Source organism: Phasianus colchicus, chromosome 6, assembly GCF_987193195.1.
Source record: "Phasianus colchicus chromosome 6, bPhaCol1.hap1.1, whole genome shotgun sequence".
NCBI lineage: Eukaryota > Metazoa > Chordata > Aves > Galliformes > Phasianidae > Phasianus > Phasianus colchicus.
The window spans coordinates 51,483,179-51,502,456 of NC_143441.1; the positions used below are offsets into that span (position 1 = coordinate 51,483,179).

General features: G+C 49.8%; 1 protein-coding gene across 4 annotated transcripts; it reads left to right on the plus strand.

The window, feature by feature from the left end:
- The first annotated feature begins 290 nt into the window (after positions 1-290).
- On the plus strand, positions 291-19,091 carry HHATL (hedgehog acyltransferase like). Of its 4 annotated transcripts, XM_090143265.1 has the most exons (15): positions 291-2,824; positions 3,961-4,064; positions 4,580-4,738; positions 5,604-5,648; positions 6,673-6,814; positions 7,574-7,641; positions 7,953-8,066; positions 8,199-8,393; positions 9,171-9,380; positions 12,262-12,433; positions 13,102-13,246; positions 13,604-13,639; positions 14,306-14,507; positions 15,788-15,929; positions 17,235-19,091. In XM_090143265.1, exons 5-15 carry the CDS (start codon positions 6,709-6,711, stop codon positions 17,354-17,356), a joined length of 1,512 nt encoding a protein of 503 aa, XP_089999391.1. In that variant the 5' UTR covers positions 291-2,824; positions 3,961-4,064; positions 4,580-4,738; positions 5,604-5,648; positions 6,673-6,708; the 3' UTR covers positions 17,357-19,091. The 4 variants fall into 4 exon arrangements, with proteins under 4 accessions (XP_089999391.1, XP_089999389.1, XP_031463703.1 ...); XM_090143263.1 differs by having other exon boundaries at positions 291-4,064; XM_031607843.2 differs by lacking the exon at positions 5,604-5,648 and having other exon boundaries at positions 291-4,064.
- Positions 19,092-19,278: the final 187 nt, after the last annotated feature.

Genomic DNA, 19,278 nt, shown 5'->3' on the forward strand with positions numbered 1-19,278 from the left:
GGTGGCTCCCAGGCTACACATACCAGAGTTTGGTGCAATTTAGAGAGCTGCAATTCTGCAGTGTGATTTTGGACAAAGCCTCCCTAGTTTCATTTAAGAGAGGGCTCGATATTCTTTACACTGCTGCCTTTATCAGCATATGAAGGAATTTGCCTTACAGCAGTTATGCCAGCCCCCCTCCAAAGCTCTGCCAGGAGCAAACCAAGTTCTTTTGTTATCAGTACACTGACACTGGTCTGCCTAAGGCTGTCTGTAGTACTTAAGTGCTGAAGGAATGGGTTAGCCTAGCCTGAGAATATCTGCAAGTGCACTTTGTGGGCTCCCTATTGACCTTCCCAGCTTCTTTCTTTGCTTGAACATATTGGCAGAGGAGGTTTCTGAAACTCAGTAGACTTTCCACTGGAAAGGAAAACTTTGTGGAGTGCTCCTCCAATCAGTAAGACTTACCTTAAATGCAGCTCCCTGTAATAGCTCATTCCATATGAAACTGGCCATCCGGGTTCTGAATTCCCCAATTTCTCTTCAGCCATCCATCAGGCAGGTCTTGTTCTCATTAGAAAGAAGTGCTGGTGGAAGCAGGCAGCTTTATTACAGTAGAGGAGGGACTTTTGAAAGTGCTGAAAACTCTTACGTCTCTGTCCTTTTCTCTTGCAGCAGGATGAGAGTACCAAATGCAAGCTAATAAGGCATTAGCATGCAGCCTGCCAGCAGAGAGTAGCCTTGGGGATTACAAGCAAATAGAGAGCTAGTCATTTTTGAATAGTGCTGCCTTGTTTCTAAGATGAAAGTCTTAAAACTCTTCTCTTTCTGCTTTGCTTTGTCAGCTTTTTGTGAGCGTGAAGTTTGTCAGACTTTAACCCCAGCCATCACCATCCCAAAGTGGATTTGTGGACAGGCAAATCACTGCTCCCTACCCAGCATGAGCAAAGGGGTCTTTCTAGAACAAGTAGGGCCAAAACTGCTCATTGTCAGATTCCTCCTGCCAGAAGCACCAGAAGAAAGGCCATCTTGCAACCCACAGTATGCTCCTGTCAGCTGGAGGAGTTGCAAATCCTACATTGAGGGGTTGACAAAGTTTTGTCCAAGTGAGCTGCAAGCACTTCCTTTCTGTTCAGCTCCATCCTGATGATGCATGATGCAGCGCAGACCAAAGGGAATAATTCAGCCCACCTCCTATAGATATTTTCAGAGCCTGCAGTAGAGAGATCACCCAACAAGGTGGCCTGAGCTGTGGCAAATCGTGGAGGTTTTGCTCTGCAGTGGCTGCTAAGCTCAGGCTGCCAGCTTGCAGCTGGAGATTCTGATTTCGCTTACACAGAAGTGTGAATCAATAATATTTTCCCGTAAGTTCATAAGAGGAAAACTGCTGTCCTTTCCAATGTGTGGTTGGTATTTGTCTCCTGTCCTCATAATGCTCTCTAGCAAAATCCTTCCTGAGGTGGCAATGAATCAACCGATGAAACTCAGATGAGAAAATGGGAGTGCTAGATGTTACAGAACACATATGGCTTGATAGCATATGGTACAAACCTCTTAAGTGTTGTAACACTTGTTTCTTTAAGCATATGCTTGTTTGGGGTTGCACAGAAGCATTTTTCTCCCTTTTTTTTCTGATGCACACAACCAGAAGATGCCTTGAAGAAGGGGGAAGAAGTAAGTCACAGTGAATGTGCAATGTGTAATCTGTCTCCTATCACAGAGTTCAGGGGATCTGAACTCAGGCCAAATTCTGCAGACCTTCTCAGTTTTCACCTTAGTTTTGAGATAAATTCCCTCTGTACTACCAACAGAGTGACCTGACTTTGACTTTTGCCCATACTGACCCTTGTAGCAGCTGATTCCCATTTTCTCAAGGTATGGGAGAGGCACAGTTCACATAGTTTCGTCATTGAATTTAAGAAACCCAGTGAGATCTTTGAAGCAGCCTTAGCTCAGCTGCTGAGACCAAAACCACTGCAAACACTCGTCTCACTGCAGAAACCCATGCTGCAGGTCCTCAGCCAGAGAATCTCTCCAGCAATTTTATGTGCTGTTTGAGCTACATTTCTTGTAGGGATGCAGCTGGGCTTGATCTGAAACCTCCCAGATTGCCTGCCTTCCCTGGAAGTTTCTCCTCCCACATCAACACCAGCCTATTAAAATCTCGTGTGTTAATTCTCATTTGAATCTCACTGGCTTCACTCTGCAGCCAGCCATCACTGTGCCTCTCTCTCTGCCAGATAAAAGCAGTGTGAGCACCTGGCTTTTCCTCACTGGGACAGCCTTCACACAGCACAGAGTTGTGTCACAGGCCACTTTTTGAGGAGCTCTGAGTTTTTTCAGTCTCTTTTTGCAGTTTTGATGGCGATGACAACACTCCGTGCTGCTGATGCAGGCTGGTGGCAGCAGTTAAGCTGTGAAGAACAGCCCTGAAGGTGAATTCTGCTGTAGGTATTTGAGGCTGTGGACACTCCTCAGTGGGATTCAGGCAGCTTTTAGCCACCGTGTGCTATGAACACAAGTCCAAAGACCAAAGGTTGTCTCAGCAGAGCGCTTCCACTAAGCAGCCAGAAAGTGCCTGATGGATGCATCCCATTTGAGAAGTACAGCTGAGCCACTGGGAATAAATCCTGTTGACCTTCGATTAATTGTCAGCGTTTTCCTCTCAGCCTGTTACAAGCAGCCTTACCTACAGACAGCAAGCATTGCAAGAGTGCAGCCCGCTGCCCCAGCTGGCCGTAACGTGAATTAAGTTGTATTAGCACAGTTAAATATAGATGGTATCGACATGCACAAGCTCTCCGTGTGTTGGGCTCTGCTGAGCCAAGCGGCAGAGGATCAGCCAGTAGGTCAAAGCTGATCCCACTGTAACTGCTCCAATTTAGAGCTGTGGATTTGGGCTGCGGGGGATGCGTGCCCTCCCCAAGCATTGAACCCATGGGGGTTTTGTATTTGGGAGATGGTCGCCTTTCCAGGGCACTTGGTCACTTTGGTTTTTGGGAGCTTGGCAGCAAATGCCTCGTTGGAAAGGCTGCGGAGAAGGGAGATGTGAGGAGGAGATGCACTTAACTCCTTTGCAGGGGGCAGCAGGGAGAAAAGGACAAAGGAAAACTGCTTTGCCCGCAGCCAGCAGCTGCTGCTGCCCTGCAAGCACTGGGGCCATCGCCCCGTGCCTGACATATGAATGAGCTTTAAATGGAAAAACCCCACAGTAGAGCCCCAGTGCTCTAAATTAAGCCACCGCTGAGCCAAGAGGGGTGTTGGGTTTCTTGCTCATCCTCTCCCTTCCGAGCTCTGCTCAGAGCTGGCCGGTCCCACAGGACAGGGCAGCCTCGCTCAACAAATGCCACCTCAATCCCCACGCATCTCCTCTTACAGAGCAAAGGCTCCAAACCCCATCTGCTGGCACAGGATGAAGCTTTGGGTTTTAGAGCAGTTCGTTTGTCAGCAAGAATAGTTATCTGTACTTTTTCAGGAAGGAAAGGGGATCTTGACAAGAAGGGCTAAAGGCAGCAGGCTTCAACTAAAGTGGGGTGTTGTCCTTGCCAAGTGCTGGGAGCTTTCTTTGGAGCCCTTCCCAGGGCAGCAGGAGATCCTGGGGGGAGTGTGGGGCTTTGGTGGGATCACTGGGGGCCATGGGGGGAAGGCAGGACTGTTCTGGGGGACTGAAAGATGTCATGGGTGACCTGGGATGGAAGGTTGAAAGGTTGGATGGACAGATGGATGGATGGATGAGTAGATGTGTGGGTGGGTGGATGGATGGAAGTTTGGATTGGATGGAAGTTTGGATGGATGAATGCATTTCCCCACATTTCCTTCTCTCAAGCTGTTCTGCTAGCCAGGGAGGTGCCTGCTGAGGTCCTAGTTGACAAGCTCCCAGCTGCACATGTACATGGACAGACTTGGTGGAGGAACTTGAAGCAGTATGAAGCAACACATGTTGTATATTACAATCATCTCTCCCTCCATTTCACCTCACAGAGAGCTTCCCCAGCAGCAGGGAGACAGCAATACGAAGCAGGGTGAAAGTGGCCAGGAGGAGGGTGTCCCCATTTCATGTTGGTGTTGTGCCCCATTGGAATGGGGTAAGGCTTTCCATTGAGCCCCACCACCTTCCCACTCACTTCCCTGCGCATGAAAGAGAGGAGTGCCCTCTGCTCATGTACCACATCTTCCAGCAAGCTGACAGATGTTTGAAAATACTGTCATTAAATCAGCTCGAGGCCATAAACAGCCCTTAGCAGTAAAGCTGCAGTACCAGGGCAATAAAACACAGAGGTGTCCCCTGTGCTGAGGAAGGCACGCTGGTCACATTAAAAATAAATCTTACTATATTAGAAATAGAGAGTGAGGGTATTTTTTTTCTAATTTTTTATAATATCTATAAATTAAAGCTAAACGATTTTTATCATCACGGTTCCCAGAGCCTCGTGAAAAACTGCCGCACCTCTGCTGCACTTTCCATCCAGGAAGCTCACAAATTACCCAGGGTAAAAACGAAACATAAAATTAGATAAAAGGGAAGGCAAGATAAAATAATGAAATAATCAAATAAAATAATAAAATAAAAATAAAGGGACCTACTTTCCTCTTTTCTCAGGCGGTGAACGTGCTGAGGGTACCCAATGTGGAGCACAGTCAAGGAGAAGGATTTGGGGGCAGACACAGCTTTCCCTTCTTTGAGGCACCCTGGTGTATTCCAGACATCAACCACATTGCTGTCAGTGAGTGGAGGCTCATCACAGTCACATGGAGCATGGTAAACTGTATTCATTGCTTATCAACACCGAACTCTTAATTACTTCTCCTCTGAGCACCTGGTCAATTATAACAGAGTGCGAGGGGCCAAGTTCCTCTGGGTAGGGACGGAGCTGTGGCAGAAAGATGAAGGTTTTGGTGGATTTTATTATTACACCATTGAGCAGTGGGCTCTGCCTTGCTCTCATCCAGCCCCAGGCCAGGGGGAGCCCCTTGGCACAGAGCTCCTGGGGTGGTTCCTCTCTCTGGAGCCCAGAATGTGCCACATCTCACCCCAACACAACCAGCCCATGGAGGTGTTGATCACACCTGCTTTGATTCACTCCCCCAGCCCCAAGGGCAGCTCATGGAAGTCAACACCATCAGGATCTTCAACCAAACCTCGGAGGGAATGGGCAGAGAGAGCTCAGCTGGGCACACAGAGATGCCAGATGCTGCATTGACTCATCCTTGGCCAACCCCAACATCATTCTGCCCATATCCCCAGCCAGCCCTTTCTTTCAGCCGCATACTGCGTGCCTCAGTTTCCCCACCTGTGCACCGAGGTCAGTCTTACAGGCTGGAAGCACAGCCCCAGACCTGGCCCTGGTTGGCTTTGGCAGCCAGCTCAGGTCCTTTCCAGCAGCTGCAGTGACAGACAGCTCCTGAACCAGCCCCTCTGCAGCGCTGCTCTAAAATAAAAATACCTCCCGTTGCTGTGCTCCACTCCCAGCCAAACTTCCTCTGCGGGCACTCTGGGGGGGACAGAGCCCCCAGATCTGCCCTGCTAGGCTGAGAGATGCCCTAGGGAAGGCCAGCAGCCCCCCAAAGCTCTGCCTTAGGATTGTTTTTTGTCCCCCACTTTTCTCCCCCTCCTGTCCCCCAAGCCCTCAGGTTGCACTGCAGGACGCTGACACCCCCAGGGGCTTAAGGTCAGTAATGGGGAGATAAATTGGGCTGGGGGGGGGGGGAGGGGACAGCCTGGGGGGTTGCCCTTGGGGAGGGGATGAGGATGCTGTGGGTCTGGGGGGAGGGGGGCAAACCCTGAAGGGGAAATGCTGAGCTTGGCAGCTATAACTATTCTTGCCCCCTCCTCCCCCCGCTTTAATGCAAACAAATAACCAGCAAATAAAAGCCTTGAGAAACATGGAAAAGGGATAAAAGCTCTTTAAAGCCGCATCCCCCGGTGCCCTCCCGCCGCACAGGGACTGCAGAGCGATGGCAGCGTGCCCCCCCCCCGCCCAGCTCCGCAATGCCCGCTGACCCCAAATCCACCCCGCAGCTTTGTGCTGCAGATGTGGGGCCGCTTTTAATTGCCGTCCGAACGCGGAGCTCTGCTGGTAGGGGGAAGCTGGCAGGGCTGTAGAGCACTGCCACCACGGGGTGAGGTGGCACCGAGCTGACAGGGCAGGATCCCCCCCGGACCCCAGCCCCGCTGCTCTTCCTCCCAACCCCAAAAGGATTTGGGCAGCTGACGACCCGCGGAGGTGATGGGAGGTTGGGATGGGAAGGTGTTGCAGTTCTGGGGTTAATTAGTGTTGGCAGGAGTAATTAGCCCAGGGCTTTGGGAACACCCCCTAGCACACGGGCACATGCTGAGAGCTCAGGGCAAAGCAAAACACCTGCAGTAAGCAGGCAGTGGGTGCAGAAAGGGAATGGGGGAATTCCTCTGCATCCCCTCCAGCACTGCACCTTTGGGCTTGACCTGCATCCCACCAAGGAGTGAGGGGTGATGCAGGAAGAACCCCATCCAGATGTTGGAATGGGTATGAGCCCAAATCCTGTATCCTGGGTGGATTTGGGGCTCCCCCAGTGTTCAGCTGATACTGTTTGCTCCTCTTCTACCAGCCTACACAGGAGCCCACCAAGCGTGGTGACGGAGGACCAGCAGTAACTTAGGGCATCTGTGGGTTGGCTGAGCTCTTACCTTGGGTTTTATTCCCTCCCCTTTTCCAGGTCTGGATCCCCTACACCCACAAGTAACCCACAGCTATGGGGGTTAAGACAATGCTGCCCAGCCACGAGCTGGGCTTCTATGCTCTCGTTGTGACCTGTGCTGTGCTGTACAGTGGCAGCGGTATCTTTGAGGCATCCAGAGGTAAATGTCCCCCCATTGTGTCCCTCCTCTCCGTCCTTATCAACATCACAGCTTTAATTTTTTTGGCGGATAATAACTTGGGAGTCCTTTAGAGTGGATCCGAAGGGATTTAATACCCACTGCTTTCAGCCTGGTTGCCCACATGGCCCCATTCCCATGGCTCTCCAGCCATTGCCCTGAGCATGCCACCAGCCTGCCCACACGGCATCACTTCCCAATGGTTCTTTTGCCTGGAAGTAGAAAGAAACACCTGAAAAATGCACCCCTCCAAGTGGGGACTCATGCAGGAATGGTTGACATTCTTGACTCCTAGTTTTCCATTAGAAATGGGAACTTTCAGGATGGGGCTGGGGGTTTTTGAGCCCTCATGACTCATCCTCGTGGTGAGGAAGGTTTCTTGCCTTGCCAAAACGTAGCTCCCTCTTTGCTTTTATCATAGAATCACTATGGTTGGAAAGACCACTAAGATCCCCAATCCCACCCCACCCTACCATGCCCACTATGTCCCTCAGCCACATCTCCACAGCTCTGGAACTGACCCCATCACGCCCCTGGGCAGCCTGTGCCACTGCAGCATCACTCCTACAGGGAATAAATTGTTCCTGTTATCCAACCTGAACCCTTCTCCCCAGAACTTTGCAGCCTGGTCTAGTTATTGGTGACCCTGCTTGTGGCAGGGGGGTTGAAAGTGGATGATCATTAAGGCCTTTTCAACCCAGGCCATTCTATGATTCTATGATAACTCTTGTTCTTCTGCAGACAGCATGAACAGAAAAGCCTTTCGGGATGGCATCAAGCCAGGCTGGCACTACTTTGGCAGGAAAATGGTAAGAGGAGGAAGCAGAGTTCTTGTTCTGCTATGGGCACTTTTGAAAAGTCCTTGTGTATTTTCTCCCTTAAGAAAGCAGTGGATGTTGTCAGGGAAATGGTAGCCCTGCAGCACAGAGGATGCTCTGATTTGTGTGCACTAGGACACGTCTCTCCCTGGGTTTCATGACAAAGCTAAAGTGTTTGGCAGCCCTGGAGTGGAAATTGGGAAGAAAGAGCTCTGAAATACATGTGCTTTCCTCTTGAAACGGGCAGTGGGGTGGGGACATGGAGGCTGGGGACCATTAAGCAGCCAGTGCTGCTCCCGCAGGATGTGGCTGACTTCGAGTGGGTGATGTGGTTCACCTCCTTCAGGAACGTCATCATCTTCACCCTCTCAGGACACGTCCTCTTTGCCAAGGTGTGCTCCATGACGGTGCCACAGGTGAGTCAGGGCTGGGTTAAAAGCAGTGGGTTTACCTGGCATCCGTTGGGTGGTCATGGATGGGATGCTGCAGGATGGTGGGGAGGAGGAATGGCTGAGATCTGCCACCCCACTGATGGTTTCCCCTTGCAGCACCGGGCCGTGATATACATGCTGTATGGGATGCTGGCTGTGCTGGGCAGCATGGGGCTCACCTACCTGATGATCATCCTTTCCCACTGCCTCATTCTCTACTCCGTGGCACTAGCCAAGCAGAAGTGGCTCTGCTATGTGGCTGGGCTCTGCTGCCTCGCCTCCATCAAGCTGGAGCCCTTCAGCTCCTGGCAGGTAGGTGCCATCCTGAGCCTCCCCTCTGCCTCCAATCCCTCTCCTTGGGTTTACTTCCTTGGGTGTCCCCAGACCCTGAATCCTTTTCCTGGCCCTGTGGCAGCTCCTTAGGGTTTGAGAGCAGGGGAGCATTGTGGCACTGAGCTCAGGAACAGTCCCTTGGGGGTTGTGTCACATACTGGTGGTTTCCTCCTTGCTGCTTAGGCAGCAGTTTGTCAGATGACACCAAGCAAGGAATTTTCTTCCCCCGTGCCTCAGTTTCCCCACCTGCCATGCAGCACGGGGATGGGTGCCTACCTGTACAGTTAAAGACTTTCTCTCACTGGTGGGTGGGGAGAAGCCCAGGGAGAACCTTATAAAGCCATGCAGTCTCTCTGAAGGGCACTACTGCCAATCCCTGCCCATCATCACTTCCTGAAATGTGCTCCTGCCTCTCCACTGGGCTTCCACCGCTTCCCTCCTCCCTCTGGGGAGGAGGAGGCTGTGTCCCTCTGCCCTGGGACAAAGTGACATTCCCATTGCAGATCACAACCACATCTTCACCAAGTGGCTGTGTGCTGTGTTAGCTAAGAGGACCTCCCACTCCTCTGGGATGTAGGAACCAGAATGAAAGTGGAGCCCTGGCTTGATCCTTCCATCAGCATTAGCTGCAAGGATAATTGGCAGAGCATAATTAGGGGCTTTGCCAACCACCCCAAGCGTGGATATCTTCTGCAAGATGAGGGAGAACCGAAGTGATGCCACGTGCCTGGTGGTAACTGTCCATTTCTCACCCAGAGCGGGTTTGTAACAGGAGCTTTTGATCTTCAAGATGTCCTTTTCTATGGAGGAAGTGGCTTCACCATCATGCGCTGCATGAGCTTCGCACTTGAGAGCTCCGAGAGGAAGGAGGGGATCTTCTCCATCTTTGACCTCCTCAAGTACAACTTCTACCTTCCTTTCTTCTTCTTCGGGCCTGTCATGACGTTTGACCAGTTCCACACCCAGGTGAGTGTCCCTATGGCCTCCCTGAGTTGATCTGCATGAACTGAAGGGCTACAAATCCCCACTGTTGGCCACAGCGAAGGCGTAAGCACTTGTAGAGGTTGTGCAGTCCATGAACACAGACCAGGCTGCACAACAGGGCTGTGTTTTTTGGTGAGGGGCAAAAACTGGTGGGTTTTCCACCTTCTCTTTTGGGTTTTTGGCCATTTCTCCTCACCAATGCAGGAAGGACATTGTCATGGTGAAAGTGCCATGTTGGGATTGAGGGCAGAAGGGCTCATCTCGCTCCCTTGCTTGTTGGGCACTTGTGCTGCTGTGTTTTGGCAGCCTCTGTCCTGATGCTTCCTCTGATCCAGACGAACAAACTTGGACATCTCATATACTTTGTGGGCTTTGTGAAGGGCAGACTCCAAACAGCAGACCCCTGGGCTGCCTCATCTGTGCTCTTTCACATTCAAAGACTGAGCAACTACTTGTCCACTCCTGGGATCCATTGACACCAGTGATCAGCCTTGGTCACCCAAGTAAGCTGGTATGGCTTGCTGTTGTGCCAGAAAGCCCAGCTAATGATTACTATCCACACCACTGCTTCCTTTTAGCGAACACTTTTAATAATTTTGGGGTTCTGACATCTGGATGCAGGAGCATTTCAGACATTCCTTCATGAATTCAGAAGAGAACACAGCCCAGGCTGTGTTCCTGTGTTTCTCCTAATGATGCTGTCAGGTGTCAAAAAATCAGGATGCTGGACTTGTGGTGCCTGCAAGACACGAGCTCCTATCACCATACAGGTGATGTGAGTGGGTCTTTGTTTCGTGTTCCTTCCACATAATCCCAAATAGGGATGTTTATAGCCACTTAATGAGCAATCCCTTCCTCTGCTGCATAAAACCCTGTCCCCAAAGGCACAGGGAGGGAGTCCAACCCCTTTCCCACCCCACAGACAGGGGACTTGCCTTGGCCTGGACACCACTGCCACCTCCTGGCTAGGTGCCACCCTGCACTGCTTGCCCTGCAGCTAATTGTAGAGCTAGTTCCTAATTGCCCAGTAGTAATTATAAAGGCAGACAGATTGAGTCCTTTCCCCAGATGGGGTGCATGGCCTCGTTAGGATCTGTCTCTTTGGCTCCTAATGGTGCTGTGTCCCTTTCACCCTGCATCCCCCTTGGGTAGTGGGATTCTGTGGAATCACAGAATCATTCAGGTTGAAAAAGACCTCTGATATCCTGAAGTCCAACCCCAGCCCACTGATCACATCTCTCAGTGCCACATCTCCGCGGTTCTTCAACACCTTCAGCAATGTTGACTCCACCACCTCCCTGGGCAGCTGTGCCACTGCATCGCCACTCTTTCAGAGAAGAAATTGTTCCTAATATTCAACCATGGCTTGGCCTGACCTTCTCAGGCTGTCTTACTGAGAGGAGGGAAACAAACTCACTTCTGTGGGGCTGGAAGTGCTGGGGACAGAGACCCAGTCCCCATGTCCTCTCCTGCTTGCTTCTCCATCTCAGCGGCCTCTTTGTGTCCTTAAAGCGCTTGGCATACAACAGACAGGAGAAAATCTGGCAGAGGCTTTAATTCTCAGGAATCATCTGGTTCTGATGGCGGGGCTGGTGCGGCAGCGTGCAGATTGCTTTGAGAGAACTCCCACCTCCCACTGGGAATAAAGGGAAAGTCATAAACATAAGAGGATTTTAAATACAGCAGCAATTCTTACAGCGATGAAGGGAAGCGAGGCCATCAGTCTGCCCAGTGTAATCTCAACTGCTCTCTCTGATGATTTCTGTATTACAACATCCAGAGAAATGGCAGCTCCCAGAGGCCATTATCTGCACAGGATGCTGCAGAGAGGAAAGCCCCACTGGGAGCTCCCAAATGCCCCTTGTGCATCTGTCCCTCGCACTTACAACAGATATCTACAGCAGAAGCTCCAGAGCCCATCAACCATCTTCCTGCTCCTGCTCCTCTTCCTCCTCCTCCTCCTCCTTCCAGATGAGCCCAGCCTAAATGCCCACCTGTTTTGGGCAGGGCTCCTGGCTGGGACCAGCCCTGCTGGATGCCTGTTCTTACAAGCTGTGGCATCCTGTAGATGGGATGGCTTTGAGCCCAGAACAAGGAAGTTGTGAAAATGTTTAGGTTTAATCGGATACAGTAGATTATGGATAGAAGTGTAGGCACAGAAGACAAGGAAATGGTATCTCAAACTATCAGAGGAAGAACCTGATACATTAAATACAGCAGCCCATTGGCCCATGAAGAACTGATTAGGCAAGTTTTGGAAAAAACTACCCAAAGATATTGCTGTAGCACATATAGGGGGACATCAAAAAGGAGACTCTTGGGGTGCATGGGGAAGTAGAGCAGCTGATGACAAAGAAGGCTGCTTTATAGTCAGATAAAGCAATGAAACTGTCTTAGGTGCCTGAAATAAAGCCTCACTCTATCCTGTCTGAGCTCTGCCTCAACAGCTCATTGTGAACAGCAAACCTGCAGCCACTGCGTAAGAAAGTTGAGTAAAGGCTTATGCCTTAGTGCTAGATTTCCACTGCAAAAAGGCCATCTAACACTCACACTTAGTGACCTATGCAAAGGTCAGCCTTAAGCTAAATTGATTTCTTGAGAATGTCCCCAAGGAGAGATCCTAAACTCCGTCTCATTGGCTGTTATGATGTTCACCCCATCGAGGACATTTCCTCTTCTTGTGGATATGTCTCTTGGGTCTTCTTTAAGCAGTGGGGATTTGGACAGTGTATGTCATGGTGTGATTCCTAAAGGAGTCCCTTAATTCCTAAGTTGAGTCCCTGTTTGGACCCTGAACATTTCACCAGTCCTGCTTCCCACCTTGCCTCCCAGCTCAGCCCTTCCTGCTTTGCCATCCTGGCAGGTGAGCACCCGAGATCTGCGCCGCAAGGATGATGAGATGAGGAATATTCGGGTCCATGCCCTCCTCCATGTGGGGGCCATCATCGCTGTGGACATCTTCTTCCACTTCTTCTACATCCTCACCCTCCCCTCCGACCTGAAGTTCGTGAACCGCCTCTCGGACTGGGCCTTGGGTGAGTGGTCATGGGGACGTGCTCACCTTTGTGCTTAGCTTCAAGGCAGTGGTGAGTGATTCAGATCTCCATCCTACTCCATTGGGAAGCCTCAGCAGTGCCTACATTGGATATATTTGAGTAAAGTCTTTCTTTCCACTGAGCTCCCTGTCATTCCCACTGTATGGACTAAAAGGGAGACAAGGTCTGAGGAAACCTGATCTCTATTTAAAGTTGGCTATGCTACGAGCAGGTCTGAACCAGGGTCTTCCAGAAGCCAAACTCCCAGGATGAGTAGTGGTAGCACACTGGCATTCAGCTGGCAGCTGGGTAGAAGACTTCAGTCTCCCAAGTGAATGTCCAATGGCAGAATTTGAGATGCCACAGGATATGTGACACCCACACTAGCCTAGAGCAGCCCCATGTCATATAGAGTGGCACCTGGAGGCCAGGAGGAAATCCTAATGCAGCTACGATGGCTCCAGCATTGATTTAGGGTGTCCTAAGAGACCTGGTAGGCCTGATTAAGCATATATGTTACTCCAGATGGAGCTGTGCAGGCTGACCACGTCAGCAAGATCTGCCTCATCCACAGTGGGAGATGAGGTGTGACTGGGAGCTCAGGTGGCACTGTGACCCTCAGAAAAAGCCCCTCCTCTTCATCCTTTTGACTCCTGTTTTTGCTCCAGCTGGCTTGGCCTACTCCAATTTGGTATACGACTGGGTCAAAGCTGCTGTCATGTTTGGGGTCATCAACACCATTGCTAGACTGGACCACTTGGACCCACCCCAGCCCCCAAAATGCATCACCATGCTCTACGTCTTTGCAGAAACGTGAGTATTCATGTATGTTGCTGATGGAAGGCAGCATGTTTGACCCTAAAACAATATGCATGGAGATGAGGAGGTCTGAGCTGTGCTTCTGAGCAGCTGGCCAATAGGTTGACTGTACTGAAATTATAGACTAGACTTGACCATAGCCCAAAGAAATATTCTTGGGCAGAGAACAATGGTAAGGAGGGAGGTTAGCGGGATCACACAGTAGCAGGACTTATTCTAGGAAGGAGCGTGGAGAACTACTGTGAATGAGGTTCAAAGTAAACCTTGTTGGGGGACCAGGCACCTCCTATGGTTGGAAAGGTGTTCATAAGCCCATGTGTTCTAATGTGCTATTTGCCATCTGTATTGTAGGCATTTTGACAGAGGGATCAACGACTGGCTGTGCAAGTAAGTGTCTACTCAACTATCTCTTGTCTATTTTGGGGTCTTCTCTTTCATCATGCAGTACTGATGTATTATATACTGTTCATCCCAAAGATAAGAAGCCCTCACTTCTGGGTGAATCTCACGCAATCAGATTTTGTCTGTTTATCCCAAAGACCATTGAACTAATCAAAACAAAGTACAACTGCCCACCCAGGTCTTCTCTCCCAGAAAAACCTCTCAGTCCAATGAGTTTACTGTTCCCTCAAAGGACGGAGAGTCAGGTTCATCTTCTGTTAGGAAGAAAAGGGAATTGAACTCAGGTCTTGCATCTCCTCGATAAGAAGGGTGGCCCAATCTCCATTGTGCTGAAATGCCATGTCCCAGAAAGTCTGGGACAGTCTGCAGTTCTACTGATCCCTATGTCTTATCAACCTTTTACCTGCAGGAGAGAGAAAGGGTGGTATTATTTCCTGAAGAAGTTCTAGTTTTATAAAGAACATGAACCATGAGTTAGCTGGACTGCAGGAACAATCAATTTGTTGCTAGAACATGTCAGCCAAAATATCCTCCCTTTCTCACTGGTGCACTCCAGATTGATGTGTTTGTGAGAAGCATGTCTTGGGTAAACGTGGGAGAAGGGGTTTTCCTTGACTATGGGGAGCACCAATCACTTTCATTGACCATTAGGTACGTGTACGACCACATCGGAGAGAACCACGACAACGTCATAAAGGAGCTCATGGCCACCATTGCCACCTTTGCTGTCACCACTCTGTGGTTGGGACCCTGTGAGATTGTTTACATCTGGTCTGTCTTCAATTGCTTTGGCCTCAACTTTGAGCTCTGGGTGCAGAAATTCTTCCAGTGGGAGCCCCTCTCCAAACTGGAGGTGAGCAGATGCGTTGTGAGCAGGTGGGGGGAGAACGGTGGGCTTGGGGACAAACTCTGCTCCTGGAAACAACTATGACTGCAGGGAGCTCACATTTCTTTAGACAAATGAGATGCATTCAGCTGAGACTGAAGAGCAACATCCCCAGTGATGTCATGCAGCTCCATGTCCAGGCTTCCTACAGTACTTTCCTACAGACTATCAGCATTATGTTTTCAGGTACTGCACAGAGAGCTGTGGATGCCCCATCCCTGGATGTTCTCAAGCCCAGGTTGGATGGGGCTTTGAGCAGCATGATCTGGTGGGGGGCACCATGGCAGAGGGTGGGAGCTCAGTGATCTTTAAGATCCCTTCCGAAATAAGCTATTCTTTGATGCTGTGATACCAGCACAACTATGCAAGAGGACAGCCCTGGTGCTCATTAGTTTCCTGCATGGTGTCACTCACCTGGAGCAAATCCCCACTCACCCCTATGATGCTTCATAGGAAATTTAGGCAGAAGATGGAGCTTTCAAAGAGAAAAGAAGTCCAAGAGCACCAGGACTGCAGCTCCATCGAGGCGCTAAAATAGCACAAATGGATTCCAGAGGTCTGTCCATAGGGAATTGCTTATACATTTCCATACAGAAATAATTTGCTTTTCTTCTTCTGCGAAACGCTTTGGCATTCTGAGGGCTTTTGATCTGATTTCTGATAAAAGCAAATATTTAGAATAAATTGTTTTCCAACCACTCCAAAGCTTAGTGCCCCATCTTTGTCTGGGACCAAGATGCCTCAGAGACATAGTTGGAAAAAACTCCATTCTGAAAACAATTCTGTTATTTATTTGTTTTGCCCAGCCCAAAGCCTGAGGTCCTACATGGAGTCAATAAAGACTCCTTTTAAACAAAAACATGGGAGAGCAATCCTCCAGTTTGCTATGCTCTTTTTACTTCCAATCAGATTAAGGCACCCTCAGGCAGCGAAATCTTTTTCCCTGCAGCACTGCAACTCTCACCACTAAGTGGTCTGGGGATGCATCATGCTCTTAGAAGATTGCTGTAAGCCACTTCTCTGCTCCTGGGGTTGAGAGAGACTGGGATGTAGGGCTAATAATAATCCCAGCAAACAGCAGCATTCATCTGCCTTGAGGAATAGCAGCAGATGAAGAGAAGAGTGCCCAGCCATCACAATTAGCATGAAACCACGTGTACCATCCTGATGGATTTTGGCTGCTGTCGGACTAACAGCATCTCCTTGAAGCCCCATTTTCCCTCACTTTGTTCTTCTCTCCCACATAGGCCAAAATGTCAGCAGCCACATCTCGGCGGATTAGGGCTGTTTTTGGGGCAGCAAATTTCTGGGCCATCGTCCTCTACAACATCTTAGCCCTCAACAGTCTGGAGTTTGCACTGCTGGTCACCAAGAGACTCCTCGTGACAGGTAAGGTGCCAGTGGCCTTCCCCACTGAGCAATCCCTGTCCTGGTGGGCAGATACGGGGTGTGGGGCTGCCAAGTCCTCCTGTGTGCAAGGCAGCCTGGCCGATGCCATGTTACGTGTCTGCTCCCAACCACATCCATTCTTGTGAAAGATGTAAAAATTTGGATTTCTTAGCTCCCATCTGGGTTAATGGCTGGACTAGATGACCTTATTGGTCTTTTCAACCTTAATGATTCTACGATTCATGCCAGTTCTTTGAGGTGTGAGCTGCCTTCCAGATGTGTTTGCGCATTTCCCCGTACAGCCTAACGCTGTGACTTGCTGCAATACAGAGGTTGCAGTTGGGGACCTCTCCCAGTTGGGCTGAGGCCCTGGGTGCAAAATGGTCCCTTTGCTGGAGAAAAGGATTTACTTGTCCTATTTCATTATTTCCCTTTTCTTTAGTAGTTCTTCCTTCACCAATCTGAAGGTGAGACATACAAATCCTTATGCTAGGCTCCTTGTGAACAGAATTATCTACATTTTCTTGTTGGCAGACACTGGCACTATTTTGGAGTCTTCTCAAGCAACTCATGGTATAAATAGCCACCTGGAATCCATGTCCTCCAGCCCTCTTTGGGACAGGTCTGGCTTAGGAAATGGATAATGTGACGTGCTGGGCTATATGTGCCAGAAGTGCCTGCCCGCTGAGTTAGCTGTCTTTTGTGGGTTGCATTATTCATTGCAGAGGTCCTCTTTTAGCAGGTACAAAGCCTGTGCCTCCTATCTGCTGTGGATACCCAACTTGTTACAAACGCCCACTGGCCCTTCCTTAGTTGAAGGCATCCTCCCAGCTCTTGTTACTTATCAAAGTGACAAAAACGTGTTCCCACATAGGGATGCAACTAAACTGAGGTAAACCCTCAGTGTCAGCAGGGTCCAAAGATTCCAGAAGGTTGCAGTGCTGAACAAGGATGAGTGATGGCAGGTTACATGGGCACAAAGCCAACTGCTGAGTCTGAACTCAACAGGCAAAGCAGATCTGGGGGTCAGCGAGAGCTCAAAGCAAAACTCCAGCATGTTCCCATAACATTAACTGTGATCCAGGCTGCCTTCATGGGTTTAGGCACTTCTTCATCTAAAATCCACCCCTGGGGATTTCTCTCCTCTCTCTGTGAAGCTGTTGGTTTGGGTCCACAAAGAAAAAAACTTTAGCCACGAACCTGGGGACCTTCCATGCCCACCTGAGAGGCAGAGGTGCCAGAGAAGAGCTGGCCCCATTAGGTAAGCAGCACACCAAGGTGACCATGTCTCCCTCCACCTTCCAGGTTTCCCTGTCAGCACCTTGTCCATCTGGTTCATCACATACTGTGGAGTGCAGCTGATCAAAGAGCGTGAACGCATCCTGGCCATGGAAGAGGAGAAGAGTGACAAACCCAAGGCAGAGTAGATGAAGATATCAGTGGGCTTGCCCCAGAGCCTGGACTCCTTTTTGACTGCCTCTGCCAGGCCAGCTGCTGTCAGGGGCTCTCCAAGCACTCCTGGCAATCAGACTGCTGTAGCTCGCCTACAGAGAAGCCATCTGGAAGGCACGTGCCACCCCTTTGCTGCAGGGATCTCCTGTGGCACTGTGGGCATTTTGCACACTCCCCACATGTGGCGGACCACTGAGATAGGCTTCTGAGACACATCTTTAAGGCTCCATCCTTTTTCTGACCCTTTGGCACCGTGCAGACCTAGAGATTTCGCCCTCTGCTCCCCATAACACCCAATCCACTAGCATCTGGCTCTCCCACAGGACCTGCAGCCCAGGTCTCCTATCTCCAGGTTGCTTCCAGCCAAAGCATCACATTTTTCTTTTGCTACAAGAAATGGTCATCATATACCGTAAATGGTTCAACATCTGGGGCTGTGCATTAAGGACTGTGAAATGGCTCAGCACAATGGATGCCTACCAAGAGGCTAATAAATAAATAGAACAGTCTTTTATAGCAAAGGGAAAGAGGTTCAGGAACTGCAGAAGAGAAGAGTAATTGTCTTCCCATTGCTGTCAGCAGTGCAGAGTGATGTCTGTTAGTATCTCAAAACAGGTCCCTTCAGTCCTAAACAACTTGAGAAATGATTTAGTGCCAGCCTCAGGTGTAGTCAGTGGCAATGCAGGGGGCATGTTTCCTTCTCAGCCAGAGCACATCACGTACTGCTTGTCTGCAGGGTGGGCATGTGGAAGGAACAGCATGCACAGCTCACAAAGCTCATCCCAGACCCAGCTCAGCCCCAAAGGGCCCTTTGCAGTGGGTTGTGCAATTGGTGTGGCCACCACAACCACCTCACTGTGACACATGCCCCGGGACTCAAACCAAGTACCACTCAGTTTTTTTGCATGCCATGGATAAAGGTTTAAGCTCACATTCCTGTCCATGGCCAAGGGCTCAGCAGCCAATTTTTGCCCATCTCCAGCCACCAAGCCTGACTTTCATGCACACAGCCTAAGCCTGTGCTACATGAGACACACACACACACACATACAGCCAAAGGAGAAAAGCACCAAATGAAGGGCAGCACTTTGGGGCTGGGTGGTGGAGGGGAAGTGCCTGATAGCCTCCTTGGAGAGGTAGGCTTTGGGACACTATATGGGAAGTGCATTGAATAAATAACCCCATGGTGCCTTGGGGAGGAGGTGGGTCTATCACTGGAAATAGATCCAGCTCTCTTGCACTTTACAGCAGCTTTCAGTGGCCTTATGTCTGAATGGTGTCAGTGTGTGGTGAGGGTAGAATGTGGACCACTTTGCAACATGGGTTGAGATGCTTGGTGCTGCTGTGTTCTGGCTTCTCTGTGGATGAAGCAGGAATGGTTCCTCGTTAGCTTTCAGCTCTGCCAAAGTGATTTACAAAGTCCCTGATAAATGTCATTTATTTATGTAGTAAAAAACTGTTGGACATCTATGGTGCCTACCACTCATCAGTGTTGCGTTGCTATGATTCCAGTGAACCCTGGGCAACATGCTGATCTCCCTGAAACTGAGAGATCGAGGAGTCTATTTGCAATTTTGACATCTAAGGACACTGCTGATTTTAAGAGAGACCCACTCATCAGATCAAATCCAGTGATGTGTTGCTATAGCTTGATTTGTATTTTGAATCTACTGCCATGCTGGTACAATTTTATTAGTCTACTGCTGTAAAACTGTTGTCTGTGTAGCTTTGGAGGTAGAAGTCATGTAGGTTTTTTTTTTTTTGGGAGCCTGGCCCCAAATGTTGGAAGTGCAGTGAGGTATTGTTGCACTTCCAATCACATCCATAGAACTCCTTCAGCTGCCAGGCACACCTGGTTTGCTGCTGGAACTTTGGTAGCTCTCGATCCAACACCTCA

Bases quoted from the DNA above. Each gene is read 5' to 3' on its own strand.
- HHATL (XM_090143263.1), top strand. From the start codon at position 6,709: ATGGGGGTTAAGACAATGCTGCCCAGCCACGAGCTGGGCTTCTATGCT. The intron at 9,381-12,261 runs GTGAGTGTCCCT...CCATCCTGGCAG, and splicing joins TTGACCAGTTCCACACCCAG to GTGAGCACCCGAGATCTGCG. The intron at 13,640-14,305 runs GTAAGTGTCTAC...ATTGACCATTAG, and splicing joins ATCAACGACTGGCTGTGCAA to GTACGTGTACGACCACATCG.